We start from the raw sequence: 16,585 nt of genomic DNA on the forward strand, positions 1-16,585 counted from the left end.
GGAGGTGGGACTTGAATCCAAGCCTCCTGGCTCAGTTGTAGGGACATGACCACTACACCACAAGAGCCCTTCTGTTGCTACAGGCAGAACTGCTTATACACAGGAGGAGCTTGGGATCTAAATCTAACTACCCACGGGAGAGTTGAGAAATATTCCAGGAAAACCACTTCCTGGAAAGTGGGGTGGGGAATAGGGTATACGGTCTGCTGTCACTTCTTCTGCAGAAGAATAGCTGCCCATTGAGAAACAGCAACTTTGTGTGACCCCAATGCTGTCAGTTCCAAGGAATGAGCTTTGAGAGCAGACAAAGGTGACAGGAGGACAGAAGACAGATGTGACTCTCTCAACCTTTTCTCTTTCTTTTTCTCCTCAAAGGATTCACAGCCGTGACCACTTCAAAAAGAAATACTCTGTGAATGAAGTTCACTACACTTGTGATGTAAGTCTGTCTAACTAAATCTTTTGAAGTTTCTGTTCAGAGAGCAGAGCGAGGATGTGAGCTGGAGCAGTGTAGTTTCTAGTTGGGTGGGAGTTGAGGGATTAGAGAGAGGGCAAAGGTTGATGCCATGGTGAGGCAGGAACAATGCGATGAGAAACATAAACAGAGATAGTTGGAAAGCTTGGTAGGTCTGCAGGGAAATTGGAGTTAACGTTTCAGGTTGAGTGACCCTTCCTCAGAACTGCTGTGAGAATCTTAAATTCCGTACACTAAGGAGACTGGAGCTCCCATAGGTCAATGAGCATCATAATGATGATTGAATTGGACGTGGTGAATGTAAGAGGTTTGGAAGAACTGAAGCTGAGAGGAGGCTGCTCAGGTGGTCAACAATAAAACTGGGACAATGGATAGGGTCATCAGAAAGTGAACTGGGGAAAGCCAGAGAGAAATGGGTGATGTTACAGCTGTAGAGTATACCATTTTTGGCAGGGAGATAGCAGTTGATCAGTAAGTGAACTTAGTGTTAAACAGGATCCAGCCTGTCTGAGTGGAGATGGAAACAAGACTTGAAAGTATAGCTGGAAAAATTCATGCCGGTCAGACAACACCTGGATGGAAACAGAGGTAATGTTGATGACCTGTTGTCAGGATTGATGGGTAGGGGTATCCTTGGTGACACAAGCTTAACAATTTTTTTGACAACTCCATGTTAAGCACAACTCTGAAGTGAGATGGATTAGGCTTTGTGGGCTGGGGTGCAAGGCAAAACTTAGGTTTGTTCCCCTCCCTCCCGCACATTAGCACTGAGTTTCTATTTCAGCTGTAAGACATTCAATAATGTGCTCACTGAGTTCATTGAAGTGTTGCAGCCAGGGAACTGTTTCATTGCTGGGACAGCGCCATCAAGCTGGTTGCACATTGAGCAATGACAGAGCAGCTAACAAGAGTTGGAGGAAGGAAGAAATGGAAGATGGATAAACAGGCAGCAAACAACAAGTGGCATAAATGTAAGGGATTTGCAAGTCAATTTATAGGGAATGCTGCAAAGTCAGGAAGACTTAATTCAAAGGAACTTATTGCTCATAAAGCTGCAATTGAACCTGAGTTACCAATGTTTTATTCATCCTCTGAAAACTTGGTGCTTGATTTCTTCTAGATCATGTAGGAAGCAAAATATAAGAACGAATAATTAATAGAAAAGTCAAGGTACTGCAGTTGCTGAACATTGAAGTAGAAAAAGAAAATACTGGCAATAAGCGGACTAGGCGGTAGCGGTAAGGTGGAGAAACACCATTAAGTTTCAAGGTCTGCGATCAATAAGTAATTAGGAAGCAAAGGCAGTGACGTGCAAATGAGGTACAGAATTTAAAAAGCAAGTGGCTGGAGAAGGTGTTTCACAAAGTGATCAGCCAGTTAGCACTCGTTGGGAAGTGGTTGTTCAAATGGGGAGGGGGCGTTGGGGAAACAGTGGCAGGAGGTGGGAGGGTGCTCTAACAGAGGGAGGAGCACTGCTACTGAATTTGGGCGTTGCAGGAAAAGCAGTTTGGATTCTCCCAGGGCCCCTCAGCTCATTATGACCTACGTTCAAACGTGGACAAGAGGTGAGGTGAGAGTGATTGCCCACAACATCAAGGCTGCATTTGACAGTATGGTACCAAGGAATCCTCTCAACTCGTCAAAAGGAATCAGAGGGAACCTGTTGTCTCTATTGGTTGAAGCCGTATCTAGCAAAAAAGGTTTGGTGTTCTAAGAGGTTGGTCATCTCAGCCCCTGGGCATCTCAACAGTAGTTCCTCTAGGTAGTATCCCAGGTCCAACCATCAGCTGCTACTTCAATAGCCTTTCATCTCTCAGTTCAGATTGGGGATGCGTAGTGACGACTGCACAATGTTCGGCACCACTCATGACTGCTGAGATACTGCAGCAGTTCAATTTCAAATGGGCAATATTCAGGTTTGGACAGACAAGTGCCTGGGAATATTAGTGCTGCCCACTGCCGGACAATGACCATCGCTAACAAAGATGGCACTACCCTCACTGAATCCCTAACTAGCAACATTCTAGAGGTTACCATTGGTGAGAAATTGAAATGGACCAACAGTGGCTGGAAAAGCACATCAGTTGATAGGAATCCTGCAGTGATTAACTCCCTTCCTGATTCCCAAAGCCTGTCCACCGTCTACGTGGCACGAGTCAGGAGTGGGATAGGATAGTCCCCATTTGCCTGGATGAGTGCAGCCCCAATAACTCTTGAGAAGCCTGACACCGTCCCTGACAAAGCTGCCCCCTTGACTAGCACCACATCTACACCATTCAGTCACTCCAAAACCACTCAGTAGCAGCAGCATGTGCTATCCACAAGATGCACTGCAGACTTTCACCAAAGATCCTTAGACAGCACCTTCCAAACTCATTTCACACCTCCCTTCCCCCAACAATCTTAGAAGGACAAGGGTGGCAGATCATGGGAACCCTGCAAGTTCCCCTCGAAGCCACTCACCATCCTAACTTGAAATATATCGCTGTTACTTCACTGTTGCTGGGTCAAAATCCTGGAATTTCCTCCCAAAGGGCATCGTGGGTCAACATATCTATAGCACATATACTACAGCAGGGGAAGAGGGCAGCTCACCCCCATCTTCTCGAGGTTTATTAAGGACAGGATGGTGACGGCAAGCAGAGGGGGCATAGCTTTAAATTGAGGGGTGAAAGATATAGGACAGATGTCAGAGGTAGTTTCTTTACTCAGAGTAGTAAGGGAATGGAACGCTTTGCCTGCAACGGTAGTAGATTTGCCAACTTTAGGTACATTTAAGTTGTCATTGGATAAGCATATGGACGTACATGGAATAGTATAGGTTAGATGGGCTTGAGATCGGTATGACAGGTCGGCACAACATCGAGGGCCGAAGGGCCTGTACTGTGCTGTAATGTTCTATGTTCTAAATGCTGGCCCAGCCAGTGATGCCACCATCTGAATGAGTATATAAAAGACCGCTTGGTTGGGGGTTGGGGGAAGGGTGTGGAATCCTGTCATGGGCCCCAATAGCAGGACGAAGGGAGGAGGTGAAGCTTGTAGTTTGACTGGGCATTTACCAGTTGAACTGCCAGTCACACTGTGGTGTTCTCTATGGTTGGGACTCTTATTCAGCCCTCCCTGGTGGAAGGGCCACTCTGACACAATAGATTGGATAAGTTTTATTAAACCTCCACTCATCCGTACTCCTGATTGGTCTGGATATTGTGACCCTGGTGAGTTACGGCTGGTAAATTGACACTGTTCATAATTCCCAAGCTTACACACAGTATCCTCACGTTGTTGTAGGATTTCATTGGAAGAATGTTGCATTCATATTGCACCTTTTCACAACCACAAGATTTCCCAGATGCATTACAGCCAAAATAGATAATGAGGATTATCTCAGAGTACAACAAGACCTTGATCAGATGGGCTAGTGGGCAGATGAATGACAGATAGAGTTTAGTTTAGATAAATGTGAGGTGTTGTATTTCAGTAAGGCAAACCAGGACAGGGCTTATACAGTTAATGGTAGGGCCCTGGGGAGCATTGCTGAATAAAGGCCTACAAGTGCAGGTGCATAATTCCGTGGAAGTGGATTCACAAGTGGTGAGGATGGTGAAGAAGGCGTTTGGGACGCTTGCCTTCATTGGTCAGAGCAATGATTGTAGAAGTTTGGATGTCGTGTTGCGGCTGTACAGGAAATTGGTAAGACCACTTTTCGAATACTGTGTTCAATTCTGGTCACCTTTTTCTATAAGAAGGATTTTGTTAAACCTGACAGGGTGAAGAAAAGATCGACAAGGCAGGGTTTGAGGTACAGAGACAGCCTGCGGAGAGCCATAGTCATCCAGCATGGAAACAGACCCTTCAGTCCCACTAGTCCATGTTGGCCATATTCCCAAACCAAACAAGTCCCACCTGCCTGCGTTTTGCCCACGTCTCTGCAAACCTTTCCCACTCACGTACTACTCCAAATGGCTCGGGATTTTTTCCTTGCAGCATTGGATTTACAGAGGTGACGTTGTAAGGTTTATAAAATCATAAAGGGCATGGATAGAGTGAAAAACCAAAGTCCAAAGGTTAGGGAGTCTAAAAGTAGAGGATATATGTTTAAAGTTAGAGGGGAAAGACTGGAGTCCTGAGGGGTAACCTCTCCACACAGGGGGTGTTGTGTGTACAGAATGAGCTGCCAGAGGAAGTGGTGGAGGCTGATACAGTTACAGAATTTAAAAGGCATCTGGATGGATACATGAAAAGGAAGGGTTGAGAGGGCTATTGGCCAAATGATGGCAGATGGGACTACGTCAGATTGGGATGACTGGTGCAGTTCACTTAGAATGAAGGGTCTGTTTCTGCACTGTATGAATCTATGACACTAAGTTGCTGTTGTGATGAGAACTAATTTATGAACAGCAAGTTCCCACAAACCGCAATGAATAAATAACCCAGAAATGTTTCTAGTAATTCTGATTGATGTATAAATTCTCACCAGGAATCAAAAGGAAACCTCTCCCTTGGTCTTTAAAACAATGCCATGGCGTCCTTCACATTCACTGCAGAGAACTCATGGAGCTTCCTCTGAAAGAAAGCTCCTGCCAGCAGTGCAACACTCTTTAGGTACTGTCCTGAGCACAGTGACACAGATCTTTGGGAACGAAGTAGTGATGGGGACAGTGACATGTGTGACAGGTTTGGGAAAATTCAAACACATCCTTACATAATCCAGGCCAATAAAACTGCTCTGTATCTTAGCCAGAATCTTCCCCACCCTTAGATGACCTTCTACTGGTAATTTGTATGCTACCAGCAATTCTTCCGCTATATTTCTGCAATATTCTACTGGCAACACAGTCTGGTGAATGTTCACTCGTTTCTCACCTGCACTGACCTGCTGAGGTCTCCATTACTGCCTTAAGATTTTACTCTTAAAGTAACAACATTTTGAAATACATATAAATCCTTTATTGTTTCTGTTTTTGTTTCTCAAAGGAAATAAAAAAAATTCTGCTACATCTTTTTCATTGAATTTTGAAAATGTTTGGACATATTTGTATATATTCCTACCAGGCCTGTGGCTACAGTGTGTTTGCTCATCATCACTATTCTTCTCTCAAAACATACCTTCTACCTTCATGTTGACTTTCTGTCTCATTGCCAACTTCCGAAGTTCAAACTCTTTCTCCCTTTCTTCTGTCCCCATTTCTGTTTGTTCAGCTAAGAACCTGCTTTCCCCTTTCTGTCCTCGAGCTCCAGTTGTCTCAATTCACAGTTTAATTTTTTCTAACTCTACACTAGTTGATTGTTTCTCTGGTATGCTTAAATGCTTGACTCACTGTTATAATTTAAGCTTTCTTATTACCCCTAGTTAAACACCATTTTAACCTGTCTGCTAATTGTAAAATTGTCACCTTTTTCTGTCTTTCTAAACTTTCTCGTCAAATTTTGACCCCCATCTTTGTCTGCCAGAACCTCTTTAGCAATGTTAAGAGCCATTTCCTTACTTTTGACTTAACCAACAACAAACAACCAAATTAAAGATTTTCCACTTCTCACTTAAGTTTTATTTAAAGATCTAGGATGCAAGTCTGTTTAAATCTGCTACAACCTTTTGTATCCTAATTCTGTTCAAATCTGTCCAAAGTCTCGACAGTGAGCCCCCAATCTGTTATAAAGTGGAGGTTGTACACTGTGCTGTTCCCCCCCCCCCTCCCCCAACACCCAAAGAGGAGCACCTTGCTCCATAATCCATAAAAGGAGTTTGAAAAGTCTGCCTGCCTTTCAGCAACTTCTAGTAGTTAAACAAAATAAATCCCTGACACTCGCTCTAAAATCACAAGTAACAATTTATTTATCTAGCTCTGACAGTGAACAAATTAACTAAACTATTAACAAACTGAATAAATCCTTTCTGACTATTAATTATTCCTAAATAAAGCAAGATTCTAATCGTATGCTATTCCAATAAATACTAGTCCCACTTGTATATAAAAAAAATTAGTCTGCCAGTTACAACTAAGTTACGTGTTCCAGAATGATCTGTGTCTTCTCCATTGATTCTTCTGTCAGGAATATTAACTAGTTGAACTGTTGGTACTATTATTTAGATGGTGCTTTCTCTAGGACACAGTGAGAGCCAGTGATTCTGTCTTGAGAGCTGAGGCCCGTTAGCTTTGGTGGATAGCAGCCAGCTCTGGGCTCTTGTTCCAACTGTCCCCTTCTTTTATACCCTGAATGACATACCAATATTTCTTAGAATAGGATCTGTCCTATGTTGTCAAAACTCTCAGACTGAAATTTAAAAGGATTTCACCAATTGATTGGCTAAATTCAAATCCTGTTGTCTTGGTCAACTCTTGGTAAAAATTGCTGCTTGGCCTGCTAACTGTATGGTCTTTGAATTTTTTTCAATTTGGGTGCTCCCTGTAAACTTCCAAGCTGCTGTTCAGACACCAATTTTAAATTTCTAAGCACAGAAAAAGCGCGTGATCTTTTAAAGGGACCACATAATGCATCCCCCTCCCCCAGGCATTTTACAAATATCACATTCAAACTTCCTGCCTCCTGAGCACTCTGAAAGCTCATCGTTTCGAATAAACCTGTTGGTCTATAACCCTGGTGTTGTGACATCCAAATGAAAAGAGACATTGCTTGATCTGGCATTGGTGAATGAGGATGGCTAGGTTTCTGGCGGGAGGGGCTACTTGGTGAGAACAATAATTGAACCTTTAAAGTTATGATCAGCAAAGAACAGGCTATATTGGAATTTTTAAGTTGAAAGATGACTGATTTCAATGGCACACAAGGGCAGTTAGCCAGGGTGCAATGAAACCGAAGACTGATATGAAAGAGCTAAAATGGGATTGGGTGACCTTTAATGACGAGATGTTTCAGTCGCAGGTTGGTTATGTTTCAACAAAGGGAAGGCTGGTAAACCCAAGCCAATACTCTTTGTAGGGAGGGAGATAACGAACATGATGAAACTAATAAAAGGTGAAGTGATAAAGTTGTTGATATCTGGTTAAAGGGGCAGGCATAAATGGAGACAGCAGTCAAAACACTTTGTTGCCAATAGAAGGGAGTGGAAGTTATGATATGAAATTGTTGAACACACATTGTAAAGTACCTCATCGAAAGAATCAGTGCTGTCTGGTTTACTAATGCCCTCTCGGGAAGGTAATCTATTGGCCTTTTATTGTCTGGCCTATGTGTGACTCCAGACCCCTCAGCCATGTGATTGACTCTTAACTGCCCTCTGAAGTGGCAGAGCAAATCACTCCTTGCAGAATGTGTTGGATGTTTTCCTCTATCTTTCAGTGGAGCTTGTTGAGTTAGTTGGGGAACACTTCCTGAATTTTCCAAACATTTGGGTAGTTTCTCTTTAAACATCTTTTTTAAACATGGGATCTTGTGCCTTTGAACTACCAGGAACTAAGGAGATGTATGAGAGTTTTAAATCTCGAACTGAAGGCCTTGCAAGTCCCATTGGACATGTTCCAGAGTTGGATTGAACCTTTTTATGATGCTACACCACTGACAGATGGTGTTCAGTCTTCAGTGAAGTGAATGTGTGATTCTGCATCAAAGAACTTCATTCTGGGGAGGTCTCCAGAGATTCTGAGTTTAAAATCAAATCATGAGCCCTGGATGAATGAAGTTCAGTGCCTGACTGTTTGTTTTTTATTAAAGACTAATAAATCCCTCTGTTTATTATTGTTGTGCCATGTATTTGCCTCCGTTCCTTCCCCTCTTTTCCAGTAATTAAAATAGCCATTCCAGAGGCGGAAGCTTCTTGACAACTGATGCTTGGGGCTGGAGTCCAGGGCCTTGCAATGTGATCTGCTCTCAATGATTTTATCACAACTATCCTGACTGACTGGAGCCTGTATAACCATATTATACCCCTTCTATCCAATTTTTAACCATTCACATACCCTCTGAGCTGGTTATTTCCATCACTGCCTCCTTTATTTTTTAACATTTACACATTTGATCATCATCACTTATCCACTGAATCACTTCACAACACATTCTATTTCTTTTCAACAAAATGTCTTTAGCATTGTAAAAGTATCCAGGGACTTTGTAGGTATAGAGAGGTGCAGGATTCATTCATAGGGTCCTTTTGAATCTGTTTGATTATTCAACATGATGCTTAACTATTTTCTTGCTGTGCCCCCTTAATTCTTCACTCTCCTTTGGTTGAAAACTCTGCAGACATTCAGTCTGATGCATACAAAGATATGTGGTGATGATCATTTAAGTTGAGGTGTTGCTGAACAAGGGGCCAGTGATCTCAGGGGTGAGTGCAACCTGGTATGATTTAGTATGCAGGAAGTGGTTTTGTGTTGACTCTGGTTTGAGTGGAGGGTGGGATACCGGTCAGGAAGATTATTAGAATGATTGTCTCTTTGTCCCTCCCACCCCACCCCAATTCTATGCCTCTTAATAACGGTTTTTACTTGCATTTTTCTTTTAGTGAGGGGCTCAATAACCAGAAATGCAACTGATCCCCCTTCCTCCGCAACACCTCCCTGACACTGAGTATTTTCTGGCTTAGATTGCCAGCAGCTACAGTCGTGTTGTTTCTTTGTTCTGACAGTGTCTTTTCAGATTTACATTTCTCCATAAATATTAGCCTCCCAGCATCTTTGTAAATCCCTGCCTTCCAATCCACACTTAAACCCTCAGGGTCAAAGATTGTTTTGTATTAATTTTGACTCTGATCTTTCAAAGATAGAAAGAGACTCTATTCTGTTGAATACCAATTGCTCCCGGATGTAACCAAGCACTGAGTTGTTTGAATATGTTATATGAAAATCTTCCATATGTGCTGATTCTTAAACTGAATTTGGTTTAAACCGTATTGTGATCATGTTGATTATTAGTTAACTGAGAGATACCGTGAGCCCTAGGCTGAGGTTGATGGGCTGGGAATGGGATAGAATGGTGACTTTGGTACATGCTCGCTTTCGTTCATTGTCACATTCAAAATATAGGCTCTCGCTCATTCTTTCTCTCATTCATAAAGTATTCAGCAAACTTTTTTTTGTCTGCTGTGCACTGTGGTCTGACACCCTCACTAATGCCAGTTTTCTGTCGCCCACTCTGCACTCATTCCCTCTCTTGCCTTCACTACCACCGACTGTGCACCAGTGTTCCCTCTCATTCTGTGACCCACTGTCCACCCACAAATTCTCCGTTCTACCATAAGATGGAGTAGAAGTAGGCCATTCAGCCCATCAAATCTGCTCTATTGATCTGATAGCCCTCAACTTGATTTTCCTGCATTTTCCACAGAACCCTTGATTCACTTTCTGATTAAAGATCAGTCTATCTCTGACAACCCAGTGTTGTCATCTGTCTGCTGTAATGAATTCTGTAAATTCACTTTCTTCAGATGACATTTCTCCTCGTCTGTTTTAAATAGGATGAGGAGAAATTTCCCCTGAGCAGTGTATCCTCAATGCGCCTATATTTTCTAAATCTCAATTCCCCACTTTCCAGACTGCACTCTGTCTCCCTGTGTACCTTACAAGTTTCTTTAGCCTTGTAACAATTCACTAATTTCACTGGTGCTGCTCAATGTTTCTGTATAGCATCTCAAGATGTTCTCTGATTGTTGTGGTTTAGCTATCAGAAAGGCAGCATGATCTTCCACATGGTTTGAGATATATGCCTGCATTTTCTAATAAATCCCTCAGAAAACCATTTCAGTCCAGACAGCGGCATGATGATGCAAACTGATTCCAAATTGAGCTCCAGGTTGTTTTTCTCCAATCTGTCCCTTTGACACATTGAATTCATTAGCAATGATTAATTGTTGTAGTCATAAGTTGTCTTCGAATGTATTTCTGTGGATCTGACATGACATGATGCCTTCTGTTTTGTGTTAAAGATTTGTTGCCTTTTCTCCCAAACAAAAAGCAAAATACCTCAGATGCTGAAAGGGAAATGGTGACTGCAGTCAGATGGACAGGCACCTGACCCTGAATACTTCCCAGGAGCTGGATGATAAAGTTTGCTAGCGTTTACAGAGAAAAATAACCCTGAGGTGATAGTTTTAAAATTAGATAGAGGCCATTCAAAGCTCTCTTAACACCTGGGAGTAGAAATCAGAAACGCCTAAAAGTTTGTGGATGCTGTGGGTGATTGAAATTTGCAAATTAAAATGCTGACAGTTTTGTTTGGGTGAGGATGTAAAAGTATATGGAACAAAGATAGGTATGTAGATTGAGGTACAGATCAGCAAGTCTGGCAGCGTCTGTGAAGAAAGAAAACAGAGTTAACGTTAACGATGACATCGTCAGACGCCATTGCCACCACCTCCAGCGAGATGCCACTGCCAGACACATGCCCCTCTCCTCTCTTGTCTGTCTTCAATGGGGATCGTTTCCTCTGGAACACCCTGATCCACTCATCCTTCACTCCCAACAGCCCCATGGCACTTTACCCTGTGAAGGTGCAACACCTGCGCATTTACCTCTTCCCTCCCCAGTACCCAAGGGCCCAAACAGACCTTCCAGGTGAAGCAGCATTTCACCTGCACTTCCCAGAATCTAGTCTACTGCATTCGCTCCTCACAATGTGGCCTCTTCTACACTGGGGAAACGAAGCGTAGACTTGGTGACCGCTTCACACAACATTTACGTTCTGCTCGCAAAAAAAAGACCCTGAGCCTGCCACTTTAACGCACCACCCTGTTCCCTGGCTAACATCTCTATCCCTGACTTGCAGTGTTCCCAGCGAAGCTCAATGCAAGCTGGAAGAACAACACCTGATTTTCCACTTGGGGACCCTACAGCCATCCGGACTCTATATAAAGTTCAATAATATTAGGGTTTAAATTCTTCTATGTCCCAGCTCCCGACCGCATGCACCAGGCCCTGTTACCACATAGCCTGCCATTACATTACCACCTGTTGTTAGTCACTAACAGTCACCCTTAACAACTATTCACCCTTCCAGCCTGATCATTATCAACTGCTTTGTCTGTCCAACTGTTCTTCTCTCTGTCTCTTTAGGCCCTAACCTATTGCTTACTCCCTAACCCACCCACCTCCCTATTTTCTGCATATAAACTGATGTTTTCCCGGCCACCACCAGTTCTGAGGAAGGGTCAACGGACCCAAAACGTTAACTGTTTTCTTCTTCACAGATGCTGCCAGACCTGCTGAGCTTTTCCAGCAACTTCTGTTTTTGTTCTTGATTTACCGTGTCTGCAGCCCTTTCTAAAGAAGAGCCCAGACCTGAAACGCTGGCTTCCCTGCTCCTCTGCTGTGTTCATCCAGCTCTACACCTTGTTATCTGCAGTTTTTTTTTAGATTGAGGTACAGATCAGGCAAGATATAATTCACTTGGTGGAAAGGTTCAAGGACCTAAATGACCTTGGATTGCTATGAGCGGAAAATGGACACCATACATTGAACATGCACAAATATGAAGGTGGCTCAGTGTAACTGACAGGAATATTACAGGCTTGGACAGAGTGGATGAGGAGATTAAGTTGCCACAAGTAGGAGAGACTGAATGAAGGATGAATCTTTAGAACTGAGATGAGGAATTTCTTCATCCAGAGGGTGCTCACCCTGTGGAACTAAATGTCACAGAGCTCTGTGGAGACAGTTGTTGAGCCTATTTAAGGCAGAGATAGATAGCTTCTTGTTTAGTAACAAGAGAGAAGGCAAGATAATGGAAGTTAAGAAACATATCAGCCACGATTGAATGGTGCAGCAGATATGATGGGCCTAATGGCCTAACGTTGTCTTATATTGAACAGTATTATGGTTACAACGTAGAGATATTTTGGCGTTTTTGGTCTGCACTGGATCTGTGAAGGAGCAGTTTACCCAGTACTGCTCCCCTGTCTTATGTCTGCACGTTCTCCCTTTTCACAAAATCAAATTCCCACTTAAATGTCTTGATTGAACTTGCCTCCACCTGCACTCTGAGGCCACGCAGTCCAAATCCTAACCGTCTGATGCGTGAAAATATTTTCTGTCCTGTCACCATTGCTTCCATTCCCAACTGCCTTAAATCTGAGATAACAAAGTGTGGAGCTGGATGAACACAGCAGGCCAAGCAGGAGTTCATCCAGCTCCGCACTTTGTTATCTCGGACTCTCCAGCATCTGCAGTTCCCATTATCTCTGCCCTAAATCTGTGACTTCTAGCTCTCAATTTTTTCACCAGTAGGAAAGATTTCTCCTTGTTCTGTCCAGAATCCTTGTGATTTTGAAGATCAGAGACTGCTCTTAACATTCTCTTCAAGGCAAATATTCCCAATATCTCGGGTGTATGTCAGTGAGGTCTACCATCGCTGGAACCATTCTCCTGAATCATTTCTGCACTGTCTCCGTTGCCTTCCTATCCTTTTGAAGATGTAGCCCTGAGAACTGAGTGCGTACTGCAGCTGAGGCCAATCGATGGTTTAATTGGGCTGACCCAATTTCTGAGCATTTGTGATCTTTTCCTCTTTTAATAAAACCTATGATGCTGTTTGATCAGTCACACTCTCAACCTGTCCTACCATCTTTGGTGATTTATGGTGATATATAGCCAGGGCTCTCCTTTTCTCCTTTTACAATTGCCCCGTTTTATTGCCTCTTCTAATTCTTTTCAAAGTAAAGCACTTCACACTTGCCTTTCCTAATTTACCACTTCTACAGATTTGTGTTCGGCTCTGCACTGTTCTCACTGTTCAGCTTTGCGTCATCTATAGATTTAGAAATTTGGCTGAACGATCCCTTCCTGCTCCTAAGCAGTTGGAATAGCGTCAGCCTTGGTTCCAATCCCAGCAATGGAGTTTTGAGTACTAAGATCTGGTCTGGCCTTCCTGTGTGATATTGATAGTTGTGGTATGATAAATTGTCTGTTTTCTGTTTCTCAATGATGTAAAGATCTGATGGTACTAGTTTGAAGAAGGGCAGAGTAATGACTGTGGACAATATTTATTCCTCAATTATAATAAAACAATAAATTATTCTTACCACATTGCTGTTTGTGGGATATTGAATGATGTGTTTTCTACGTTACAACAGGTACCACATTTCTGAAGTACTTTGTTGACTGTTGTAGAACACACTGTTATTGTGAAATGACTATATGCTTGCACGTTTGTTGTTATAGCTAGATATTTGGAATGTTTCCCTCAGCTAGTTTTTAATGCTGGGAGTAACAGGGCAATATTTTCTGTTTACAGGTGGCTGAGGTGCTGAAGAAGTTGCAGCCAGATGTGCTGCTCACCTTGGTATGTACCTCTGCAATGTGACCAGTGGGAAATGGAACAACCAAGGGGGAGGGGTCAATGTGGGCAGGCTCGAGGCCATTCAGCTTGGTCAAGGTTCATGGAGAGTGGAGGGCAGCTTCCCTTGTGCTTTAGTGGACTGGCTTTGAATTGAATTGCCAAGGAGGTGAAGGTCCTCTCAACTTGGCAGATGAGCAGATTCAGCAAGGAAATCATTGCTGTAAATGTACATTTGTAATGGGTGGTCTTAATCAGGGTAATGTGGATGTGAGTTTGCTCGCTGAGCTGGAAGGTTAGTTTTCAGACATTTCTTCACCATTCTAGGTAACATAATCAGTGAGCCTCCGACGAAGCGCTGGTGTTATGTCCTGCTTTCTGTTTATCTGTTTAGGTTTCCTTGGGTTGGTGATGTCATTTCCCGTTCTTTTTCTCAGAGGATGGTAGATTGATTTGGAGCCAATGTGTTTGTTGATGGAATTCCGGTTGGGATTCCTAGAAACATGGCATTCCAACTGGAATTCCATCAACAAACACATTGGCTCCAAATCAATCTATGTGTTTGTTGATGGAATTCCGGTTGGAATGCCATGTTTCTAGGAATTCCAACCGGAATTCCATCAACAAACACATTGGCTCCAAATCAATCTACCATCCTCTGAGAAAAAGAACGGGAAATGACATCACCAACCCAAGGAATCCTAACCAGATAAATAGAAAGCAGGACATAACACCAGCGCTTCGTCGGAGGCTCACTGATGATGTTAGCTAGAATGGTGACGAAACGTCTGAAAACTAACCTTCCAGCTCAGCGAGCAAACTCACATCCAGAACCTCAACCTGAGCTACAAATCTTCTCAACTTGCTATCAGGGTAATGTCAGTTTATGGATGTAAATTTTGATGCTGCTAAATAACATGCTGTGCAAATATTTTATTATATTGCTTTTTATATTGTTTAAATGTAGCTGGGATAAGCACTCACATCTGAAAACGTGTCGGTGTAGTGAAGAACTGAGGTTGAGTGGGTTCATCATGATTAATAATGTTGTGTACAGCAGCTGATTGGATACTTCTTGTGCAGTGCTACAACCAAATAAATCTTTTCTTATTATATAAAATGCCACAAATGTTTATAATCTTCTGTTCTTTGTTATTTTCCCCATGAAAACCCCAAACCAGTTTATCCTCCCTTCCGCCTCTAAGCCCTCCATTACAGCAATTACTGAGACTTTAAAATACATTCAGTAAATACAGAATTACATGCATATTTGTTATAATTTCAGCGTGGCGTGAATACAGATAGTGGGCACACTACTCGAGAAGCTGCTTTTGATGGAATCAGTGAGTAAGTGCTGCTTTGTTGCCTCAGCTCTTTTTTTCCATATTAGGACTCCTAATATATAATTAACTAATTAAAATTAATAATGCTTCTGGATTGACTCTCTGCAGTCTAACTAGTTCTCTGACTAAGACAATTCACATTAAGACCAGTCTTTCCTGATGTTAAGGGAACATCTTAACCTTCACAATTACAACTGAGATCAAAGGGTCCTTGCACTGTAGTGGTAGTGTTCCTACCTTTTTTGAGGTAGGAAGCCTGTGTTCAAATCCCACCTGCTCCAGACTGTTTGATAACATCTTTAAGAAAAAAATCTACCACTGAGATCATTGCACTGACTTGTGATTTTTAACAATCACTTGGAGTGACATGCTTAACTCCCAAAAATTGTGGGTTCAAATCTCACTTCCGATTTGAGCACTTAACCGAGGTGGTGTTGCTTTGTCAAATGTTGTTCTAAAGAAACATTAAAGAACTGAAGAGTAGAAAGTTCTCATTAAAATGAGCCTTCCTTCCCTTGCCAAACCATTCAAAAATTGATCACTGCAGAACCTTACTGTGCATGTTTCCATTTCTGTACATAAGTGAACTGCAATTGAAACATAATTTCTGGTATATAAAATATTTTGGAACATCTAAAATATTTTGGAACATCTAAAAGGGATCATAATTCCATGTTGGTTAATCTTTAAAATGAACCTTCAGCTCGCAGTACCCAAAAGTTCAGGTATTGTAACATAGATAAGCTGCAGAGCTGGGCTGAGAGGTGGCAAATGGAGTTTAATGCAGACAAGTGTGAGGTGATGCACTTTGGTAGGAGTAACCAGAAGGCGAAGTACAGGGCTAATGGTAAGATTCTTAGCAGTGTAGATGAGCAGAGAGATCTCGGTGTCCATGTACACAGATCCTTGAAAGTTGCCACCCAGGTTGACAGGGCTGTTAAGAAGGCATACAGTGTTTTAGCTTTTATTAATAGAGGGATCGAGTTCCAGAACCAAGAGGTTATGGTGAAGCTGTACAAAACTCTGGTGCGGCCGCACTTGGAGTATTGTGTACAGTTCAGGTCCCAGCATTATAAGAAGGATGTGGAAGCTTTGGAAAGGGTGCAGAGGAGATTTACTAGGATGCTGGCTGGTATGGAGGGAAGGCCTTCCGAGGAAAGGCTGAGGGACTTGAGGCTGTTTTCATTAGAGAGAAGAAGGTTGAGAGGTGACTTAATTGAAACATATAAAATAATCAGAGGGTTAGATAGGGTGGATAGGGAGAGCCGTTTTCCTAGGATAGTGATGGCGAGCACGAGGGGGCATAGCTTTAAATTGAGGGGTGAAAGATATAGGACAGATGTCAGAGGTAGTTTCTTTACTCCGACAGTAGTAAGGGAATGGAATGCTTTGCCTGCAATGGTAGTAGATTTGCCAACTTTAGGCACATTTAAGTCGTCATTGGACAAGCATATGGATGTACATGGAATAGTGTAGGTTAGATGGGCTTGAGATCGGTATGACAGGTCGGCACAACATTGAGGGCCGAAGGGCCTGGCCTGTG

The 16,585-nt window shown here is 42.7% G+C and overlaps 1 protein-coding gene across 1 annotated transcript in view; it reads left to right on the forward strand.

Annotated features, from left to right (window-relative positions):
• pepd (peptidase D) overlaps positions 1-16,585 on the forward strand; it is a 168,567-nt gene that overhangs the window by 16,698 nt on the left and 135,284 nt on the right. The window contains exons 4-6 of the mRNA XM_059651802.1: positions 376-439; positions 13,658-13,705; positions 14,985-15,046. Of these exons, the coding sequence (XP_059507785.1) occupies positions 376-439; positions 13,658-13,705; positions 14,985-15,046 (174 nt within the window). The remainder of the gene's footprint in view (positions 1-375; positions 440-13,657; positions 13,706-14,984; positions 15,047-16,585) is intronic.

The sequence above is a fragment of the Stegostoma tigrinum genome, chromosome 16 (genome assembly GCF_030684315.1).
Source record: "Stegostoma tigrinum isolate sSteTig4 chromosome 16, sSteTig4.hap1, whole genome shotgun sequence".
In the NCBI taxonomy this organism is placed as follows: domain Eukaryota; kingdom Metazoa; phylum Chordata; class Chondrichthyes; order Orectolobiformes; family Stegostomatidae; genus Stegostoma; species Stegostoma tigrinum.